This window comes from Mustela putorius, unplaced genomic scaffold (genome assembly GCF_011764305.1).
Source record: "Mustela putorius furo isolate JIRA1106 unplaced genomic scaffold, ASM1176430v1.1 tig00003896_pilon_pilon_pilon, whole genome shotgun sequence".
NCBI lineage: Eukaryota > Metazoa > Chordata > Mammalia > Carnivora > Mustelidae > Mustela > Mustela putorius.
Window position 1 is genome coordinate 9,533,907 of NW_025422045.1, and position 23,689 is coordinate 9,557,595.

At 49.1% G+C, this 23,689-nt stretch overlaps 1 protein-coding gene across 4 annotated transcripts in view; it reads right to left on the reverse strand.

Annotated features, from left to right (window-relative positions):
• MEGF11 (multiple EGF like domains 11) overlaps positions 1–23,689 on the reverse strand; it is a 222,819-nt gene that overhangs the window by 66,808 nt on the left and 132,322 nt on the right. For all 4 annotated transcript variants that reach the window (XM_045067572.1, XM_045067570.1, XM_045067571.1 and 1 more), the window contains exons 5-7: positions 10,119–10,365; positions 8,719–8,839; positions 842–978 (exon numbers count right to left, since the gene is read on the reverse strand). In XM_045067572.1, the coding sequence (XP_044923507.1) occupies positions 842–978; positions 8,719–8,839; positions 10,119–10,365 (505 nt within the window). The remainder of the gene's footprint in view (positions 1–841; positions 979–8,718; positions 8,840–10,118; positions 10,366–23,689) is intronic.

Here is a 23,689-nt window from a genome sequence, read left to right on the forward strand (position 1 = left end):
AAAAAAAATAATATTCCTCTTGTCTCACTTTGGGCAGAATAAAAAAAAAAACTCCAGGGCTAGAGATGCAACATGGATCCCACAGAAACAGAGAAGTGGGTGTGAACGCCTTGCCCCCACTGCTCCTTGCTCTTCTAGAAAAGATGCATGTAGTTGAAGCTTGGCCCGGTCCTGTCTGAAGCAGATGCCCTCTTCCAGCTCTGAATTCACTCACCATCCAGCATGTTCACTCTTGCTTCTCTGTCTTCCACAGCACCCCCCCCCCCACCATCATGGCTTCCCTCTCCCTGCCATGGTGAACGTGCGCAGGAATTCCATAGTTCTGTGTTTTGTGGGCTATCCAGTCTGCAAGTCTGATTTGATCCCATAACATTGGAGCCTCTGTTCAGCTATCAGGCCACTAGCCCTCAGAGGATACAAACTGAAACCAGGATTCTTTTGGTACAACCCACCTTAGGAATCAAAATTTAGTTCTGGAAGAAATTATGCAAAATGTTGTGAACTAGTGTGCATTCTCAGCTTCTTTGGACTGTTGGTGCCGTTGCCTCCCTCCAGTAGGCAGAAAGCAGAGTGAGTGATAGGTGCTCACCTCCCTCTCCTGGTGAGTCAGCACAAGCGTAGTGCTTGGGTCACTGGGCACAGGGGTCGGGGTGTAGCAGACCAAGAGCCAGGAAGGATGAGGGATGAATCTTACCGGCAGAAGGACTTGGAATGCTTTCTGAGAAAGCAGGAAAGCTCACAGAGGCATGCTGCGGGCTGGTAAACCTTAGTCCACCTCTGCAAGGCCACTGGGAAAGTGAGCAACATGCTCAGCAAGGATGCTAGCTGACAGTTCTCTTACCTGTCCCCCATGTAGCCAGCTGTGCAGTGGCACTGGCCAGTCACATGATCGCACTGCCCTCCGTGGTGGCAAGGACAGTCCTGGCTGCAGTTCTGGCCGAATGTTCCCGGTGGGCAGGGCTGGGCACACACTGCTCCCTAAAACAGAGGAGGGAAGACACACGTGATGCTGCTCTCTCTGAGAAGCTGCACAGTGGTTAGAGCCCCAGGGACCACCCCATTTCCACAGGGGGACTTTCTCCCCAGTCAAAGAAGCATAAGAAGCTGGACACTGTGGCTCCAAAGCCCCATTTGAGAGATATGGAGATTGAGGCCAATCAGCTCCTCCAATTATGCAGCATACACTTATTAACTGCCTCCTATATACCTGGCACTTTAGTAGACATTAGGGATACAAAAATATGAGGTAGACTTGATTTGTAACCTCCCAGTACTGGGGAGAGGGGCAAGAAAAGCAGATAACTAAAGCCAACGCAGCAAGCGCTCTCACACTGGCCTACCACAAAGTGCTACGGAAAAACAAAGAGACTCTGACTAAACATGGTGGTCTGGAAACACACACTTTATTTCCACTCCTTTCCCAAACACTGCTACCACAAGAGCAAAGTGGGGAAAGGTGTGAGCCTACAAGGACAAAAGGAATGGGAGCAGAGGCCACGGAGGACATGAGACATCACATGCCGGAAGATGGTAACCTCAGAAAAGCTCAGGAATCAGAGACACCAGGAACCTCAGAGGGTCAGAGGGCAGGTATGCTGAAACGCAAAGGCTGTTTGAAAGTATATAAAAGAGGGGCGCCTGGGTGGCTCAGTGGGTTAAAGCCTCTGCCTTCGGCTCAGGTCATGATCCCAGGGTCCTGGGGTAGAGCCCTACACTGGCCTCTCTGCTCAGCAGGGAGCCTGCTTTCCCCCACCCACCCCACCTTCCTCTCTGCCTACTTGTGATCTCTGTCAAATAAATAAATAAAATCTAAAAAAAAAAAAATTAAGTGTATAAAAGAGAGGAGACCCCAGATCTCTGCCCTTGCTTCAAAGAGCCAGGTGACTTGCCCAGTCTGGCAGAAGCCTGGCAGTTGACTTTTGAAGAGGTTGACCCATGTAGGCTTGGACATAGGGATGCCAAGTATGGCTTGAAGGGGCACCAGGAGAAATGGGGATCCTGTGCACCTCTGATTGCTCAGCAATGAGACTGCTCATTACCAGACTATTTCCCACCAGCAGGGTTCTGGAGGATTCTTTTCTGGGGGCATGAATAAACTCAAAAGGAAAGACCTACAGATGCTGATAATTAAGGATTCCATCAGTCAATAAGCCTGGCAACTCCCTCTATCTCCCAGGCTTCCAAACAGCTTTTCTGAGGCTCATTATAACACAGAAACAGGTGGTGAAGGATCACCAGCTATTTCAAATAAGGCTCTAACATGAGAGGAAGACCTAAGCAGACCAGTACCCAACTGGAACACAGAGGAAATGGGAACTGTGTGGGGGGCAAAGAAAACTTTTAAAAAGAGACTTATGAACTTCTGTTATAATTAAAATGAGTATCTGTACATAGTTATATGAAATTATTTTATCTATGGAAGAGTAGGATGCCATAAAATCAAGAGTTTTTGAAATCTAAAAATAAGATGGAAGAAATTTTAAAATTTGTAATAGAAGAGCTGGAAGATGAAGAAATCTCCCACAAAGAAGAACAAGAAAGAAGGGGAAGGGTGAAGCATCAAGGAAGGAAACTGTATGCAAAATACACTTAGAGGCTCCATCCAGGAGGTCTGATATCTGACTAACAGGGGATTCTAGACAGCAGAACAGAGAAAATGGAGGTGCCTAAATTAAATGGGAAATACAAGAAAATTTTCCCCAGAATCAAAGGATGGAAAACACTGATCTCTGAATTGAAAAGGCCAATTGTGTATCTAGCATGAAAAGTGAAAAAGACCCATATTAAGGCTTATCACTATAAATCTTTATACTTCTATGGATAAATTCTCCTCAAATCTTTCAGAAAGTCAAATACAAAATAACAGGAACCAAATGGTACTGGGCTTCTTAACTAGAAGCTAGAAGATAATGGAGCAATGCCTTAGAACTTCAGAGGAAACCAGTTTACAACCTAGAATTCTATACCCAGCTAAACTAACACTTAAGTGGGGATTCAATAAGGGCATTTTCAGATTTGAACAGCCTCAAAAAATTAACTTTCCATGAACTTTCTCAGGAAGCTACTGGAGGATTTTTTTTTTTCATCAAAAAGAATTACCCAAGAAAAAGAACAAAATGGGGACACCAACAGGAGAGAGAGGTAAAAGGAATTACAGGGTGGCAGTAAAAGGAAGTCCAAAATGACACCAGGAAGGAGGAACTGAAACACACAAAGCTTCCATGTGGGAGTGTGGCCTCAAAGTAAAAAACAGAAACAAAAACCAAATTGAGAGATATCTGATGTGTCTGACCTTATTGAGAGGTCTTTTCAAGTTCTGCCAGAGAGTTTCAGGGATATATTAGTGATGATACATAAGTGGGCACATCAACAGAAATACTGATTTTGAATTCATTATGTCATGACATGATGAAGTCATTAATGTCATCAAAATGATTCAACCAAAAATTGTAAGAAAGTCCCACTTGAGAGGATGCGGGAAGGGTTGCACTTGTCTATATCAGATCCGAATCTTATTCTATGGTAGGAAGTCAACAGAGTCAACAAATGTCTACAATGGAAAAGTCAGGAAGTGGCAGGGAAGTATGTGATGCACAAACATGGATGGAAATGCCAGAAGAAACACTTACAAGATGTGAATGCACCTGCCTTTCTGGAGTGGGACTTGTGCGAGAGTCAGAGGACTATCTTCCCCTCCGTCCAGTAGTAGCCTTGTAGGATTAGATAACTTTAAAGATTATGTCACAAATCTTAGGTCTTTATTAAACAGAAACTGGAACTGGCTGCCCTTCCAGCCTCTTCCACACCAGAGAGAATCATTTCTCTTACAAGGACCAAGGCATCTCCCACGATTCATTAATCAATTAGTTCAACACACAGTTATTAAGCACCAATAATTACCAACCCAGAGGAAGCTAGTTTGCTTAGGAAAATGCTGCCAGACCTGAGTCATTTTTCAATATCATCCAGTTTACTGTCATGAATTAAGTGAGAGGCCTTTTAGCTCAGATTTCTCTTCCCCACATATGAGAAGGTGATGGGCAGAGGCGGGGCAGGGAAAGGGGGATTGAAGGGGCAGAGGCAGCAGCCAAGGGCAGCAAGATGAGTGTGTATGTGAGGAGAGGGACAAGGAAAAGTCACAGAGGAAGGGGGTCTCTTCCTCCTGGAGGTGGTAGGCGCTCCCCACAGAGGCTTGCCTTCTCAGCGTACCCCACAAGCTTCTGAGACATGACTAGGGCCATCTGAGGAGGCCAGCAGGGAAGTTTGGTGCACAGAATACTTCCTTCCAAGATTTCCTGAGGAAATCAAGTATCCTGGGGACTTTTCAGACAGGTGGGCAAGCACCTCCTTAAGCCCCTGCTCCCTGTTCTCCAACTTCAGGCAGCCAGGTTCTCTGAACCAAGCCCGAATCCCTGGGCTCCTCCTCGGGCTGGAGCTCCTGGAGCCTGCAGGATTTCAATACCTTGGAAGGCCCGCTGCCTGGTGTGGCTGAGCGAACACTGGACTCAGAGTCAGTCCTTGGTTGCAAGTCCCAGCTCTGTCTCCTCCCAGATGGCTGATCTAGGATGAGCCCAGTGAATGTCTTGAGCCTCAGTTTCCTCACCTCTAAAATGGGAGTCATAACTCCCAGTCTCCAAGGTGGTTGTGGAGGTTAAGTGAGGTTGGAGAGGGGAAGGAACCTAGCTAGTATAGTGTCCTAAAGAGCAGCTCCTTAATTAATGTTAATTCCACCCAAGTGGATACCCGGGGTTGCACGTAGTAGGGGCCCAGGACCAGCAGAGCCTTAGAAGAGTGGGAGAACCTTAACTGGTAATGTTTCTGGCTGGAAGAACAGGCTTTGGGGGATGGGTGGGGGAGAGAGCAGGCAGCGAAGTGTCTGCTTAGGAGAAGGCTGTGGCTTCTTTTCTGCTGTTTTGAGCTGAACTGTGTCTCCCCAAATTCATATCATCTTAATTCCTGGAAGCTCAGAATGTGACTGTATTTGGAAATAGGGCCTTTATAGAGATAAGAAAGTTAAAATGAGGCCATTAAGGTGGGCCCTAATCTAATCTGGTGGGTATCCTTATAAGAAGAGGAGATTAGGGGGCATCTGGGTGGTTCAGTGGGTTAAAGCCTCTGCCTTCGGATTGGGTCATGATCCCAGGGTCCTGGGATCTCTGCCCAGCAGGGAGCCTGTTTCCCCCCACCCCCGCCTGCCTCTCTGCCTACTTGTGATTTCTCTCTGTCAAATACATAAATAAAATCTTTAAAAAAAAAATAAGAAAAGGAGATTAGGACACAAACATGCACAGAGGGAAGACCAAACGAAGACACGGGGAAAAGGAGGTCCGCTGTAAGCTAAGTAAGGTCCTCAGAAGGACCCAACCCTGCTAACCCCTTGATCTCAGAACTCTAGCTTCAAGAACTGTGAGAAAATACAGCCCTCCCCCCTCACACCACCCCCTGGTCTCTGCTACTTTGTTACAATAGACCCAGCATACTAACACACTGGCCCGGTGCTCGACTGGAGTGTACATCTCCAACTGTAGCGGATCTTGGGTGGTATGGCTTCCAGAAGGTTGGAGATGAGGGGAGGCAACAGTCCCACTCCTCTCAGAAGATTGTTAGACCAAATGGTTTGTCAAAATCTGGAAACCAACCACTCTTTCAGAGGACTGTGGCTAAATGGAGTATAAATATAAAAGGACTCAGGCAGGTCACTCTGATTCTCCCAGAGGAGGCACCACTCAGCCCCTCCAGCCACCTGAAGGTATTTCTTGTGACCACCGTCCCAGGGAGCATGGATGCTCTCAGTGGTCAGTGATCAGTGGCTGTATGCGTGCTGAGGTCCAGGGTGTGGGTCTCTACGAATCATCCTTCCCAAACCTGACCATCTAATTTTGCAGCCGCAGCTCCAAAGGCCAATCTCTGGCCCTCTGGGACACCTGGTCCTAGTTCCCAGCACCTCAGCCCCATCTCTCCTCAGGCCTGTCAGGGGTGCGGGTGCGTGTGTGTGTGTGTGTGTGTGTGTGTACACACTCACAGACACACACTATATCCAGCCTCCACCATCAGACTGGGGACTCCTAACGGAGGCTGACCACATCTTCTACCTCCCTTCAGTCTGCAGTCCCCACTCTCATCCAACTACTCACACCTGCTTTCTCTTCTCTGCTGAAAGGAAGAGTAATTTCCCAGGCTCTTTGCCAAGGCCCCTGCTGGAACAAGCTAATGACAGCTAGGCAAGTGGAGTGTCCTACAGGCCCGCGTAGAGCCTGGTGGCCAGGAAGCTCTGAGGAGGGGCCCAGAGGCCCAGAGATCCTGGAGCCTCTTCTCTAGCTCTGCACCAAGCCTCAGTCCTTTAGGGAGCTGCACTGTGTGAGTCAGAGATTGTGTTTTTTAGATCTCTGAGTGTGGCTGAAGCCACCTGGGCCCAAAAAGAAAGTAAGGTCTTGGGGGACAATCAAGGCAGGAGCCTTCGGCCCAGCACCCTCTTCTGGGTCCCTGCCCTCCCTTAGAGGGGCCTCAGGGCTGAGCCGCAGCTTCATTTCACCATGACTCCGCATGCTCGAGGGGTATTAATAATTCATACAAATCTGCAAGTTAAATGGTGTGTCAAAAATAGAAATGCAATTGTCTACAATAAAATTAAAAACATAAAGTCCCCAAATCTGAAGGCTTCTATTGACAGAGCTTCTTGTCATTGGGAAGAACAAACCTCTCACTGTGTTGGAGAAAAAAAAATTCCTCCATGTGTTGGCCTCCTCCCTTCCTCTTCTTTGACTGCGGGCCTCCATCAGTCTCTCCAGAGAGATCTTTACAGGTACAGGTACAGGTACAGGCAGGTCTGGGCAGGCTCTGTGTCCCATTCTCCCATTCTCCCCCTACCTCACCCAGAGCCAGCCTCACTGCCTGCTGCTAGGCCTCCAAGGACCCAGTCCATGGGTGATGGAATTCTGGAAGCTGGCTGGAGATAAGAGAGGGTCTTTCCAGAGAGTGGTTCAGGGTGGAAGAAATGGGCAGGTGTGGGAAAGGCAGCAGAACCCTTTTGTCCTCAGACACAAAGGGCTGAGGTTCAGGAGTCCAGAGCTGGGACACTAGATCCTAGCCTAAGTTCCTCCTAACCAACAGTGTGGCCTTGGACGGGTTACTCAGCCTCTCTGGGCCTTAGCTTCCTCATTTGAGACAGGAATCTATTGATGGACCAGTGGCGTTCAAACTCTAAAAGCTGGGAGACCCCATTTTTATGTGAAATCTTACCTAGCACCTCAATATAGAAAGTAGATTTAAATGGAGAAGAGAGGGTACGTAGGACCAAGAGACCTAATTATCAGGATCCTCACCCCCAAGAAACCCCAAGGTTCTGTGAAACGCAGAAGGAAATCCTACAGTCCCGATCAATTATTTCCGAACACAGATCAGCAGACAGGGTTGGCTGCCTCAGAATCATCTGGGGAGCTTATTAGAGATAGAGATCCAGGCCCCAGAAGGTCCCTGGTGGGGCCTGGGAATCTGTTCTTAAGGCCTCCGGCCCCAGAAACTCTGTGCGCAGCCAGGTTTGGACACTGCTAGACTAAATCACCCCCCAGTCCTTTCCTGCTCTAGAAAATCCTGGCAAATCTGTGCCTCAGTAGGCCCTACAGGCACCACCCCTACCTGCTCCTCGTAACCTCTGCCTTCACAGCCCCCCAAAATGTCCTGTTCCTGCTCAGCAACCCTGTCCTCTCTAGTTTTGCAAAGTCTCGGGTCCCAAGGGAAGCAGCCAGCTGGGGCACCCAGCTTCCTGTGAAACAGGGGGTATCACTGGAGAGTTGGAAGCAGGGACACAGCCCAGGAAAGTCAGCCTTAGTGACTCGCTGCTCCTGAGAGGCTTGGGTCTTTGGTCAGGGATGGGAGTGTGCTGGCTAAAAAGGAGGCTTGTGCATTGCCTGTGGGATCCAGGGACATAACACAGCAATTATAAGCACGTCAGAGTTTGCAAGGTGCTTTGGACATGCACGGCCTCATGTGGGCCTTTGGCCAAGCATGGTAGCTAGGAAGGGGAGGGCTGGACTCTTGTTGTATCAGTTCTGCTTACAGATGGTGAAGCAGAGACCAGAGCAACTGAATACTTTTTTCAGGTCAACACTGGATGTAGCCCCTGAATTTAGCCCTGTGAGGTTATAATTCCCATGCCCCTTTTCCACTGTAGTGGCTCCCAGACATGAGGCCTGGATTGGCAGAGGCTGCATAGAAGCGCCGGGAGTGCATGTTAAAATACGGATTCTGGGCCCACAGAACACAGTGGGTGTGTATGAGAGAGAACAGGGGGTAGAGGCTGGAAATATGGAGTTCTAGAACCCCGGGGGATCGAGCCATACTCGCCATCTTCCTTCCTCCTCCCACCTGCTCCCCTGCCCTTTACACCACACCTTGCTGCCACATCTGGCCCAGAGCCCATCTGGCAGCTCGGGTGAGTACCTATGCCCAAAGATAGAGCTAATCTAGATTTCAAGTCCTCTAAGCACAAGGGACCACAGGCTCAGAGAGGTTAAGTAACTTGCCAGCAGTTCACACAGCCCTTTTGATGCAGATGTGATTCAAAGTTGTGTCCACTGGCAGTGTCCAGTGATGCCCATGACCACAGATAGGAGGGTGGGTTGTTGGGGGTGGGAGAGGTATCTAGCCCCACAACATGTGTGAGTGAGAGATGCTCACCCCTCCTCCAGGGTCCCACCCAGGTCCTGTGGGCCCACCTACCGTCCAGCCTGGGGGGCAGGCACACTCTCCCGTGATGTGATGGCAGGTGCCCCCATTCTGGCAGGGGCAGCGCAGCTCACAGTGAGCCCCATGGCTCCCAGGTGGGCACCGCTCCTCACAGCTGCGTGGGGGAAGCAGAGGTGTTAGACACAGCAGCATTCGGTCAGATGGCAGGGCCCCAGGGGTCCGTTGGAATTAATGAGTTCATAGTGTGAACTGGGCCATGGTGAGCTGAAATGCAGTCCTGCTTCCCGCCAGAAGGGGGCAACAGGGCTCAGGTATAACGAAATGGAATGTTACGTGCTTGGGCCAGTACCTGTGAGATGACTTACGTGCTATAGTGTACAGAAGAGTGTTCTTCTGGGGAGGAATGCTTCCAAAGAGGAAGCCATTTCACGTGGGTCCTGAGGGTGAAGTTAGTTTCACTGGGAGATGGGAAGGAAGGGCATGCCAGGCAGAAGGAACAGCATGAGTAAAGGCACTGAGAAGTGGTTGTCCATCCAGCTTTTAAGAATCCATCTAGATTTTTAAAGATTCAGGAAGAGGGGTATCTGGGGCCTGCCCCCACTTCCAGGTTCTGGAAGGTTCTCAGCTATTGTAATAGGCTCATGTGCACTGCTGAGGTATGAGGGAGGATTTGCCTAGGATCGTGGCCTTAGGCCTTAGAGCAATGGCCCTGGAGCCGTCCACACACTAGGGCAGGAAACATCCTCGGTCAAAGATGTGTCCCTGTCCAGTGTCCTTGGGTGCTCTCTCAGGATCTAGGGCCATTGGGAGGCCACTGAGCCTTCAATCAGGTAGGGAGGAGAACTTCAATCTCGCTTCTGAGGGGGTCTCAATTAAGCAGTCTTGGTGGTTCCCTGTCAGTACAGACTCCAGAAAACTGGTGTGAGGGGCTGTTGAGGTCTGAGGGGAGAAGGCTGGGGAGAGCAGCAGACACAGTAAATTCCCTGAATCTATGCATGATACCTGCCCAGGGCCCTCACCCACCTCTTTTTTCTTAAATGGCCTTGAAGGGTCAAGACCCCGGTGAGTGGTGGCACGTGGGCTATAATCAGAGAACGGCCAGTTAAAGTCTGGCCCACCCCCAACTACCCACAGGAAGGGGCAGGAGTTTAATGAACTGGCCATGCTTCGTCTCAGCTTGTACCAGTCACCCTGGGGCCTGGGTGGGAGGGAGTGGAGACCTGCATGGGAGACACCTGGGCATTTAAACTCTGTAGGACTTGGAGTCACAGCACAGGGGATCTGACAGCCAGGACTGCCTTGACCTTCCTTCTCTTGGGACCACCTGCCCACAGTCAGGTGCCAGTGGCAGACTGTGCAGCTGTGTGTGTGTGTGGGGGGGATTCACCTCACCCCACCCCACCCCACCCCCAGGCCCTGCAGGCAGTACTCACTAGACTCCAGTGTAGCCCGGTGCACAGAGGCACTGGCCAGTGCGGGGGTCACAGCTGGCTCCATGGCGGCACTGGCACGGCAGCTGGCAGCCCTTGCCGTGGGTGCCGGGCGCACAGAGCTCCTCGCAGCGCCAGCCGCGGAAGCCGGCAGCACACACGCAGGCGCCTGTGATGGGGTTGCACAGGGCTCCATTCTGGCACTGGCACCGGTTGCTGCAGTGGGGGCCCCAGTGGTCGCTGTCACAGCCTGCAAGAGAGGAGTCGGTCAGGGCTGAGGGAGATCCCTGAGGGACTCTCCTTGGGATGGGGGCCAGCACCAATGCCGCCAATGACCTTCCTAACTTTGCACTGCTCTCCCTTGGGAAGGAGGCAGCAAGGGCCATTTGGGTAGAAGCTTTGGTGCCTCATAACCTCCACCAGCTCTTTGCTGAGAGACTCTGTTCTTCAAGGCATCTCTTGGTCAGAGCCATCCCCTTCCAACCAGTGCTTCCCTGAAGCCCCTCCCTGGTGAAATTCTGGAACCATAAACTGTTTACCTCCCTCGGCTTTGCTAAATTCTTCTTGGTTAGCTCTTTCTCTCAGCCAGGCTGTTTCTCTCCTAGTTTGCCAGCCCTCTTTTCTGTGACCACACTCACCACCGCCAACCCTCCAACTTCTTGGTGACTCCCCAACACAGCCTAGCTCCCATCTCTCTTTCTCTTTCCCACCTCTTTCCCTCTCTTCCTGAAACTCATTACTTTTCTCACGTCCTGCCCTTCAGTCTCAGTGAACCTGTCTTCTACCTCCCTGCACCTCCCCTGGCTGGCTCTGTCTCCCTGTCACCCTTCCCATCTCTCTCTGCTGCTTCTCCCTTTCAGTAATGCCTCCCCACCCCTCCCCAGGTTGCTTCATCTTCAGTTCAATTTCTTTACTTTCCAAGTAGCCAACTTCAGAAGTAGCAGGAAGAAGTAATGTTTCCCTGGGAGGGGACTGACAGCCTTCAAGATTTTTATATGTAATTAAATGTTTCAGAGAGCACTATCTGAACCAGCTTTGTAGAAATTTCCACGGCTGTGAAAAGGGCCTCAGTGGCAGAGCCCCAGGTAAGTCACCTACCTCTCACACCCACCTCCCACTCTGACCCTCATCTGGAGCAGACAGGACACACGATGACAAGACGTCCTCAAACCACAGCCTCAGCCGCTTGAGTCCTAGAGTATGGTGGATGTGGAGTTCAGGCATGGACATGGACATATACAAATAATGTTCTAGGAGAAGTTCAGTGTAAAGATCGCTCCCAGCTAAGGAAACCAGGCAAGACTTCCTGAAGAGACTTCACTTTCTGCCTATCAGAGTGACCAACTGTCCCGGTTTGAGCACTAAAATCCCACATTCTGGGAAATCCCTTAGCCTTGGGCAAACTGGAATGGCTAGACATCTTACCACCTGAAGATGAGGAGATGAGCCGTTGACCTTTGTGCGCCAGTGATTTTAGGGTTTAGACACCCAGAGAGGAAGGAGGCAGGTGAGTGGGATTGGAGAAGTTGTCAGTGGGCAGGCTCGGCACGAACAAAGAGACAGGGGCACTTGAGGGTTGGGCAGGTACAAGAGCATAAGGTTCTAGTGAGGCCAGTGAGTACATGGAGTCTTTGTGGACTAAGGCATTGATGGAGGAATCACTCCATAAACCCACAAACTCCCCTGCATGTACCTGCCACTCACTGATCAAGGTCAAGTAGTCAATATCATGGAGCCTAACTATCATCCTTTAGTAGATGAAACCTGCCTAGGCCCAAATCCCAGTTACCCTATCTTGCTTTATTCCTTCTTCCTCTGTGCCCTAAATATCCAAATACACAAACTGAGCTGCCAGATTAAATCTCACCTTGCATTTTCTACCTAGCACTACAGTGAATAAGGCAAAATCAACTCCTGTAGCCAAAAGCAATCTTGAGACATAAGAAAGAAGATGGAGGTATCAGGCTTCCTGATTTCAAACTGTATTACAAAGCTATAGTAATCAAAACAATATGGTATTGGCAGTAAACAGACACATGGAACAACAGGACAGAACAGAGAGCCCTGAAATAAACCCATGCATACATGGTCAATTAATTTATGAGAAAAGAGCCAAAATATACAGTGTGGAAAGGACAGTCTCTTCCATAAATGGTGTCAGGAAAACTGGATAGCCACCCACAAAAGAATAGAACGTGACCATTATCTTATATCATACACAAACATTAACTCAAAATGGAGTTAAGACCAAAGTGTAAGACCCAAAACCATAAAACCCCTAGAAGAAAACATAGGTGGTAAGCTCCTGACATAGGTCTTGCGATGATTTTCTGGATTCGACACTAAAAGCAAAGGCAACAAAAGCAAAAATAAGTGGGACTACATCAAACTAGAAAGCTTCTGCATAGCAAAGGAAACTGTCAACAAAATGAAGAGGGAGCCTACTGAATGGGAGAAAACATTTGTAAGTCATGTAACTGACAAGGGGTTAATATTCAAAATGTATAAAGAACTCAAACAACTCAGTAGCAAACAACCAAGCAATCTGATTAAAAAATGGGCAGAGGGTCTGAACAGACATTTTTACAAAGGACATACAGATGGCCAAAAGGTACATGAAAGGGTGCTCAACATCACTCATCATCAGGGAAACGCAAATCAAACCCACAATGAGATTCCCCTCACATCTGTCAGAATGCCTAGTACTAAAAGACAAGAAATGACAAGTGTTGGCAAAGATGTGGAGGAAAGGGAATGCTCATTCACTGTCGGTGGGAATGTAAATTAGTATGGTCACTATAGAAAACAGTATGGAAGCTCCTCAAAAAATTAAAAATAGAACTATCATATGATCTAGTAATTCCACCTCTGGGTATTTATCCAAAAGAAATGAAAACACTAATTCAAAAGATATCTGCACCTCCGTGTTCACTGCAGCATTATTTATAATAACCAAGACATGTATATATGTATGCTATATATACTATATATATCCTATATATATAGTTATATATATATATAGTTATATATATACATATACTATATATACTATATGTATACTACATATACTATATACACTATATATATACTATATAATAGCCAAGACATGTATAGATGTGGTTTTATATATGTATGGATGGATGTATCCATTCATCCATCAATGGACACTTAGTTTGCTTCCATGTCTTAACTGTTATAAACAACTCTCTGTATGTGTGTGTGTGTGTGTGTATACATACATATACACACACACACACACACACACACACAATGGAATGTTATTCAGCCACAAAAGAAGGAAACCCTGTCATTTGTGACAGCATGGGTGGACCTTGAGAGCGTTACACTAAGTGAAATGAGTCAGATGGAGAAAGACAAACACCAGATGACTCATTTATGTGGAATCTAAAAAACAAAGAAACAGACAAGAACCAGACTGGTTAACAGAGGTGGGGTGTAGGAAGTGGGTGAAATAGGTGAAGGTGGTCAGAAGGTACAAAGTTCTAGTGATAAAATCAATAAGCCATGGGGATGCAATGTGCAGCATCCTGACTCTAGTTAATGATGCTGTATAATTAATAATACATGAAAGTTGCTAAAAGGAGATCTTAAAGTTTCTCATCACAAGAAAAAAATGTATAACTATGTATGGTGACATATGTTAGCTAGACTTCTGGTGATCATTTCACAATATATACAAGGAATATTCAATATGTTATATACCTGAAACTAATACATCAATTTTATCTCAATTTAAAAAATCAAGCCCAGTTATAGTTATAACCTCCACCCATACTGGAAGAGGTTCACGGGACTGAGAGAGATGGTGTACCCAGCAGCCGGCATCCCCCACCTCACCCACTCTCTGGGACATATACTGGCAAGTGGAAAGACTAGCCGAATTGCCTACTATACCATTTCTCTATCTCTTTTTGTTGCCAAGCACACATAGTTGAATTCCCATAAATTTAATGTATAGATGATGTGACTCCATTGTAATGATAATGACAACCACATTTTAAATGCTCACTTGTGACATTAAAACTCTCTAAGTCAGGTTTTAATACTCTCCATTTTACAGATGGGGAAATAAAGGGTCTGAGAGGTTAAGTGAGGGTCCAAGGTGAGAGTCAAGGGCGGGCTCAGGTCTGGCTCTGGCCATCTCCATTGCTGGTAAATGGGACACTTTCTGAATGATGATTTTGAGGACAGAAACTCTGAGGTGCCCTTGGGCAAAGGGGGACAGCTGCAAAGCGCGAGTGTGCAGACACCACGTAAGCAAGCAACTTCCTCTCTCTTCATCTCTGGGGACAACCCCAGGATCCAGAACAAGGGATTCCCTTCATTGTTAGGGCCTAGTTACTGCCCTCAGACCTTGACTCTGAAGGAAACTAACTGTTAGAGTCCAAAGCCAATTTGTCCTTGGTGCATCCGAGGGCTATACATTGCTTATCAGAGGTACCCTCCATTCTCTGTGGCATAGCCAAACCCCCAGACTGTGGGGTGCGGAGTCTCATGGGGATGGAGATGCTAAGGCAGCACTGAAGGTTCACAGCAGACGTGCTATGGCAGGCGTTGTTCCAGGCAATACAGAAGGCCATGAGTGGGTTGGAGTCCAGACTGGGAGGTTAGAGAGTAAGTCCTTAAAGAAGAGACTGGAAGGAGGGGTGAACATGGCAAATGATCTAATCTCTATATATTCCTAAGCAAAGGAACTGATGTGTAAAAGCCTGGAGCTGGGAAAAAGCAAGACAAGGGAGAAAATTTAAAAAGGTATGTGTGTCTCGAAGGGAGAGCAAGGTATACGCGAGACTTGAAGGGTGGCGCAGCTTCCTGGGCAGGGTCCAGGGTCCCAGGGCTTTGTGAGCTGTGTCCAGGGAGGCTGACTTCCTGCAGTGGGGAAGCTCTAGATGTGCTCCCAGCAGGGGCTGACAGGATTAGGTGTGGCCGTAGAAAGACTGGGTGGATGAGAATAGACCTGTGAGCAGCACAGACGGCGCGACAGTGGGGTCGGGGGATCCACTGGTGTAGTAGCAAAGAGCTGGTGGTGGTCTTGACCTTGACTAAGGGAGTAGCACTGGGGATGGAGGTAAGGGGACAGATTCCAGCTGTACTTATGAGGTATAAACAGCAAGGACTTGGTGACTGACAGGGTCCTGGGGGAAGGAAGAGGAGGAAGGAAAGATGTCAGCCCAGCTTAGGTTGGGCTGCTGGGTGGATATCGGTGCCACTGACCCTAACTCTTTCTGGGAAACACAAGGGGAAGAGCCAGGACATTGAGGGAAGAGAATGACGTGAATTGTGGTCACTGAGTCTGAGGTACCTAAAGGTCATCCAAGAAGGCACTCAAAGCCATTCACATACACTAACTGATGCACTAACGCTCGGGGGCTTTCGTTCTTCTACTTGTCTGTTCAACACACTTTGGCCAAATACCAACTACTGCCAGAAAGTGACCTGCCCTCTTGGAACGTACAGTCGAGTGGGAGCAAGACGCTGGAGTGGTGTATATGACACGCAGTGAAATGCAGCAATAAGGACATTTCCAGGCGTCAGAGAAGCACAGATAAACACAATTCCCCGATGCCTGACAGTCTGGGTTTCATTGTAAGTGTGCATGTATACACACGTGTGTAAATCTGTGTCTGTGGGTAGGTTTTATGGAGCTCCTAAAAATACAACAGAAAGAGCTTCATGTCACAGTTGGAAACCATGGAAACAAACCGAAAACATGTCTGGACTAAAAAAAGCAAAGCATTTGCTGTATTAACGGAGCCATTAATATAGGGGCAAATAGACCCGCAAATCCAAGTTGACAGGAAAAGGTTACATTCAGTTTAGAATATTCTGATTAAGGAACCAGGGATGTGTGTAATCTGTTCCATATAAATTTCCCCTCAGAGTGATTAAATGAAAAGAAATGTTAGGGTTCACAGGGATAAGCTTCAGTTATCTAGAAAATCCACTTAAAAACACCTCATTCCCCAGCAATGACAGAGAAATGAGGCAGAGCTGTAGCGAGTCAATTATCTTTCCTGGTGAAGGTGAATAAAAACTCTGGTCATTAAAATTACAACAGGACTTCACGTTCTTTTGCAGATACTCACAAACTTTCCAATCTGGCCTTAGGATGTCACCCCCTCACCCACTTTTTGTCTGTCATATACGTTTCTTTTTCATTATTTTTGGCTTTGGCTGATGTTTCAAGTCAATGTATCTTCTTTGGACAGCTGTGTGTGGCCCGGCTTGCTCTGTTCCTCCACGCTGGCCAACTCACCCCTTTCCCCCTGCCTTTCCCTGCCGACCTCTTTTAGACTTCGGGATCTGGGGCTAATGTGTTCCCAGCTCATTTAATTCCTATAACAGCCCATTTGCAAGGCATGATATTACGATCTGCATTTTGTAGATCGAAACAGAGGCCCAGAGAGGTGATGCACTTGTCCAAAGTCACACAGCTGGGGGGTGACTGTGGATCTGTGCTCCTAACCACGGCTGTCCTGCTGAGTGCAGTCTGGTGTTGATGGAAGAGGGGACGTGGGACACGGGCAGCCAGCCTGGGCATCAAAAGCCACCTCGGATCATTCACAAAGAGATGAGAAAGCAGAGGCTCATTTTTCACACGTACTTTTATTAGAGGATTGGTGTACATGTGAATGGTGGTCATAGGTCCCAGGTTTTCCATGGCTGGCCCTCATTCTCCAAATTTTATTCTCTCAAGATGATTTATTTAGAACTTTTTCTCTTGTATAAAATATATATAACATACCTTGTGCCATTTTAATCATTTCTAAATATATGGTTCAGTAGCATTAATTACATTCAAGGTATTATGCAACTGTCATCACTATTTCTCAGGCTTTTCCATCCCCTCCTCCCCAAACAGAAACTATACCCATTTAGTCACAGTTCCCTGTTCCTCCCTCCCTCTAGCCTCTGGTGGCTCCCTATCTCCTTTCTGCCTCTATGACTCTGCCTAGTTTGGATATATATATATATATATTTTTTTTAAAGATTTTATTTACTTATTTGACAGAGAGAGAGAGAGATCACAAGAAGGCAGAGAGGCAGGCAGAGGGGGAAGGGGAAGCAGGCTCCCTGCTGAGCAGAGAGCCTGATGTAGGACTCAATCCCAGGACCCTGAGATCATAACCTGAGCTGAAGGCAGAGGCTTAACCCACTGAGCCACTCAGGTGCCCCTAGTCTGGATATTTTATATAAGGAGAACCATATATCAGTCTTCTGTGAATGGCTTATTTCAAGTAGCATAATGTTCCAAGGTTCAAAGCTCAATGATATTATTTTATTATCTAAATATGCCTCATTTTGCTTATCCGTTTTGCTGTCAATGGACGCTTGGGCTGTTTCTGCTTTTTGGCTGTTGTGAATAAGGCTGTCATGAACACTGGGGTACGATATCTTTTTGAGTCCCTGAAGATCATTTATTAAAGGCAAAACGATGCTTTCATGCCTTCCCTGACTCTCTCTGTTAGGAACAATAACTTGGCTGACCACTGCTTTCTGTCATCAGTGCTCTCTAAGCTGGGTTTAGGCTCCTTGTGTCCAGTCTCTTCCATTAGTCTCAGAGATTCTGTGGGTTGCAGCGGGGAGAGCAGGGGTAGCTGGGTTATGCCCTTGTTCCTAGCTACCCTGTTCCCCACATGCACACAGTCTCCCCCAGTGTCTGGCCCAGAGCTGGGCACAGGAAGAACCATCAACTCTCTCACAAGGGTGCTTGGCCAGCGCTTTTCCAACAACCTAAGAGCCTTCTCTCGGCTGCTTTTGAGGATCCACTTCCTCAGACGGTTGTTCTTGGCCTAACTGCACATTAGCATCACCCTGGGAGGTTTAAAAAAAAAAAGAAATCATGCCTGGCCTTCACCCTTGGACAATCTGATTTAATTATTCCAGGGTGGAGGGGGCCCAAGCATAGGTCCTTTTAAAAAGTGTAGCTGGCAAGAACTACCATCAAACTACCATCCTTCTGGTGACCTTCATTCTCACTGGTCCTCCCAGAGAAGGGCGGGAGATGTTGGGCCTGAGGTGGGATGGGAGAGGTACATGGTTCTTTCCATTCCACAGACGGGAATCTGGAGACTCAGCATGGAGGAGAATTGGCCACTGAAGTGAAGGTCAAGTATTCAGAGATGAACCTGGGGTCCACTGGTCCTGAGCTGCTCTGGCCTGTGCTAGAGCCTGGGCCAAGGCCTCCCCACTCCCCTTCAGCAAGAGTCAGAGCACCTCCCAGGAGGGGTCCCCATGCCCCCACCCAACCCAAGAAGATGGAGGGGGAGCTGACACATCAAGGAATTGCTCCTGAGTTTACAAAGCAGCAGGACCAGAGGCAGAGATGGAGCCACAGCAGCCTGAAACCATTCCAGCTGATAAATAAAGTGACTTCCCAGTGAGGGAGGCCATTTGTCAACTGACTTGCCCTAATAAAAGCATGGACAAATTCTCAGAGGCTGAGCGCCGCCGATCTTTTCAGGCCTGAGCCACAATTCTGTGGATGCGTTGAGGCTGAGTCAGAGCCAGTGCTGTGCAGTCTGGGGCAGCCCCCTCCCCTCTCTGGGCCTGTCTTCTCATCTGTAGAACGACAGATCTGGAACAGTGGTTTTTGCTTAGAGCAAAAGAGCATCTGGAAGTGGGGGGAGGGAGGAATTAGGTCCTGCAGAACGATCAGGGGCTGTCCTGCACGATGAAGAGCTATGCCCTCCAATGCCAGTGGTGTTCTCACTTAAGACACCTGTAGGTAAGTTCTGGGGTCCCTTCCAACCTTGATAATATGTGATCCTATGCTCTCTTGCTAAATGCCCCCACTTGAGAAGCAGGCAGAGTGGGCAGGGGTGAGAGGTGTGTTTGTCCTCGGGTAGAGAAGAAAAATTCAAGGTGGGTAACCCAGCCTCTGAGCTGAGCCATCGTTCAGCTCCCTATCTTTCCACCACTTAAGACTGTTGGAATTAAATATTAATAGACCAAGGTGCCATAGATTAAAAACCAAATCTCCTGACACAGTCCCTAAGCCAGAAGATGCTGACAGCACAGGATTATAATGATGTATCATTAGCTCTTAGTGATCTATTTATTACAGTTGTTACTTACTCTGTTATTTAACCACATTATCTATATCTCCCGTAAGCCTCTGAAGAGAGGCGGGACTCACAGTAGCTTCCCGGGATGCTGGGATGCTGAGCAGACGCTCCCGCCGGTTTCCCAAGGTGTGGGAGCGGAGGGAGAACCACGCATGCGCAGGAAAACCCTGCCCGCCCCCCCCCTCCCCGCCCACCGCCGCATGCTCCCGTTGGTCAGGGGCATCCTCGTCTGGGTTATTCACACTGGTTCCTCTGCTGGCCCCGTGCCACCTATTCGTCTCTTGCCTTGTTCCAAAGATCTGAGGCAAACCATGTAAGGTAGGATTATTACCCCATTTTCCAACTGACAAAACTGAGGTTCAGAGAGTTTAAATAACTAAACTGAGACTTATCAATTTTGGCACTTATTTCGAGCCAGAAAATTCTTTGTTGTGGGGGCTGTCCTGGACAGGATGTTAAGCAGCACCCCTGGCTCCCACCCCTTGGATGCCAGCAGCAAACCCTCCTCTACAACATTTTTGCAACCAAAAATGTCTCCAAATCTTGACAAATGTCCCCTTGGTGACAAAATTACCCCCGATGACAAAAGGCAGAGTTGAGCCTGAACCTGCCTTTCTTACTGCTAGGCTTTAGAGGTGATCTCTAAGCACATTTTACAAGTCAGAAAACTCTGGGCCAGAGAGGCTGAGTGTCTTGCCTGTGGCCACACAGCTAATACCATGAAGAGCTAGACTGGAAACCAGTTGGCCATGTTGATCTAGGGCTCTTTGCATCCTACCATGTTAGCTTTTGGGGTCCATTTATCCCTTGTCAAACAATTATTGATTGCCTACTATGTTCCAGATGCTGAGAAGCCCACAGTGGTTGGAGAAACAGACAAGCAGATGGGAAACAAGGACCCATTGGAACATGGAGTGACTAGCAGATGCTGGGCGAGCTCTGCAGGGGCAGCTACAATTAGAGACGGTGCCCCACTGTCAGGGCAGGGGCCTGGGGACTCAGGAGGGCCTTGAGGTAGCAGGGCAGGAGGAGGGAATGAAGCCAGCAGGTACGTAAAAAATCTGCAAACAAAGGTGGCCCCTTCAGCTCCCCACCTTCCTCATCTCCATCACCATGGCCTTGACCACAGTTCCAGGCACCTAAGTCCACTTTAACCAGATGTCATCAAGCCATCAAAATATCAGGAGGGAGTGGAGAGAGGCAGTAACTCCGTTCTACCAGGGCCCTGTGTCTCGCTGTAGAAAGATGCATCTGGAGGCCTGTGCTGGGTCCTGACTTCAAGATATTGCTGAGTCTGCCCGCATTCCACCATGAGGGCTCTACTCCTCAGGGTGGGCAGGGATGCCCTAGTGAAATGCACATCACGCATGTTTGTGTAAGGGGTGTGTGTGTCCGTTACAACCTGAGGTCATATGAGCCATCAATACCCCAGTTATCTGTTAACATCTGACGGCCAGTTAGCAGACCTGGGAGCCAGATTAGGAAGGTGTGTGTGTGTGTGTGTGTGTGTGTGTGCGCGCGCGCGCTTTTGGAGAGAGGAGGTGGGAAGGTATAAAAGTCAAATTTATCAGCTTTGCAGGGATGGCTCTGGATATAGAATGCCAGGATATTCTGCGTGATGAAGAGAAAACTAGGCATTGGGTACTTTGTAGTAGCTAATTTGTTCAATTCGAGCCACAACTCCTCAGGGTAGCTGTAATTATCCCCTTTTTGCAGAGGGAGGAAGCAAGGTTAGGTGTGGCTAGGTGACTAGCTCATGACCTCACAGCCAGAGAGATCTCTGGCCCATTTCTTGAATGGAGACATTCAACACGAATGCCTTGAACCGCAGAGTATCAGGCATGATGCACGGCAGAGCTGGAACACAGGGGTTCATTGACAACTGTGCTCTCCTCGTACAGAAGAGGATCTTGAGATCCAGAGATGGCAAGGAGCTGTCCAGGTCACCGACAAGCAAGAAGCAGGACAGGGTGAGACTCGAGACCCACGTGAGGTCTCTAGGCCATGCTGAACAGAGAGGCTAGTGTGGAATCCACAGGCTCCCAGCACCACCAGTCAGTCCCTTCTCTTCCAGAGCCCACAGAACACATGCACCATCCCGCCCCTCAGCCCTAGGCTGTACCCCTCTTCAAGATAAATATGTACCTCGGTGACCCTGGCACTTTTGGCTCATACATTTCAGTGATGGGGTCAGAGAGGCCCGGGTTGAGAGGTAAGCTAGCTGCTGTCCCCAAGTGGATCCTGGGGTGGTCCAGAGCTGTGCCCTCAGCTCTGCTTAAAACCTTCCCCTCCATCCACCTCCTCCACAGGCTTTTAATGAGGCTCAACTCCTGGCTGCCTGGCTCCTTCTGATCTGCCCGCATCACTGCCTTTGAAGCTTCCCAGCCCCAAAGACCATTTATCTCCACAATTTGCCTAGAAAGCCTCATAAATCATGTCTGTGCACAAAGGAATTACCTCTTTGGAAGAGCTTTCAAAGGCAGCCGGCAAAGGCACCATGGACCTGCCAGGGGGACCATCGCTTTGGCCCCGCACCCTCCCCACCCAGCCCTCACCTCATGTTCAAAGCTCCTGAGCAAACTCTGGGCTAGGGATGGGAGGCGGGCTGTTGGGGGATCAAAGGGAATGTGGTGAAGTTCCAGAGGGTGGGACAGGAGCCCCAGCTGAGCTCTGAGGGAGGTGAACTCACAGTTGGGGCAGGAAAGGATGCAGGAAAGTCACAGGGTCCCAGCTGGTTTCCCATGAGAAGTGAACTCATTCTACACCCTTGTCTACCATTTCCCCATCATTCTGGTCTGGGGGAAAGAGGCTCCCTGCCTCTCATGGCTCTGGCCCTTCCAGGCCTCAGCCTCCCGCCTGACAGGATTAGTCCTGACAGGTGGGTGTCAAGTGGTGACCCATGGAGTCCAGAGGGGTCCTGAGGGCCGGCAGGGGTTGGGGCTGTGCCAGGGGCTTCAGAGCTGCTTTGGGCTTTGTTGGGTTTTCACATAAGGACAAAGAATTAAGCAGCTGAGGTTGGGATTGGGGGTGAGGGTTGGGTTGGGTAAAAACCCCATTTCCAAGATATTTTTTGCCTTTCAGAGTCTGTTTAATTCCCCCTCATGATCAGAAAGTTACTCCACCGGCCTGAGAAATTTCTTGCTGCCACACAAAGTCATTTCTTTTCTTTCAACCGCTCACTCAATGAGCAGCGACTTCACAGCCCAGCACCGCTGCGAACGTTCATGTGGAAGGAACCAAAGCGGGGCTCAGGGTGTCTGTCTTTCAGAACTTCCTGTCCGGCCCTGCGGACAGATCCCCACAGGGAAGACACAAGGAAGGAGACAAGTAGTCAAAGCTGGACAGAAGCCTGGCTCCCTTGTGGGCCCACAAAAAACTTCTGAACAAACCCTGAGTCCACCTGTTGGCCTATTTGTAATGGAAACGGGGTCTTTTTCATCAGGTGGGAAGGGGGAGATAGGGGGGTGGGGGTTGTGTTGAAGCTGTTCCATAGGAGCCGGGAAGAGGGAAAGCAAGGTGAGGTAGTCTGGGCCCAGGCAGCAGGGAGAGACGTGCAGGAACCCCTGAAGGCGGCTGTGGGCCAGAGGCAGGCTGGGCAGGAACCCTCCACCCTCCCCCGCTAATCCTGGGAGGTCCTGCCACACCCCAGAGGCTGGGTGGAAGGCTGTTCCCACCAGTAGAGACACACGGGCTCCTCCCGCTGTCCCACCCCGCTCACGCTGCGATTGTCCCAGGGAGAAAGATTCACCTCCGGGCCACTTTTTCTTTTTGCAGAGGCAGTACCTAGCCCTCTGGTGTCCCCGGTGGTTTAGATGCACTGGGCTGCCATTTATTGAAAACCAATTCCATGTAAGGTCCAGACTGGGTGGGGCTTAAAAAGGGCTTGGTCTGTCCCCAGGGACCACGGAGTGATTAAGGTCAGGTTCACCTGCATGAGAGCACGCTCGGGAGGCTGGGGGTATGGCAAGAAGGGGTTAATCTGCCCAGGAAGGCCTAGTGGCAGAAGTGGGGTGTGATTTAGAGCCTAGAAGGACAGCAAAGACTTCAGGGCAGAGAGCACACAGCCCCAGCAGTAGAGGGCCTGGGGGAAGCAGGGGGAAGAGTTTGTCTCATTGAAGGAAGGCTGGACCAATGCTTCTCAAATGCTCCGTGGGGAAGGACCAGCTTTGTTTGCCTTGTCTTGTTTGTTTCCCAATCCATTACAGATGCACAGTCGTGACTGAGCATGACCTGTATGGTACCACATGACCCTCTCTGTGAGACTCTGATGCTGCCCGGAGGGGGGCGGGGTACATCCCCAGTCTGATAAGTTCCTAAACAGTTACTCTCAACTTCTTAATAACAACTCCTGGGCACCCCCTCCGAATGGCACTGAGCTAGCACACAGCTCGGAGGAGGGAAGAAGAGCCTGCCAAGGCAGGGTTTTGGCGGTTTTCCTGGAGATCCGACTGTGCAAGGTTTCTGACCTCTCTATCTCCTTTGGGA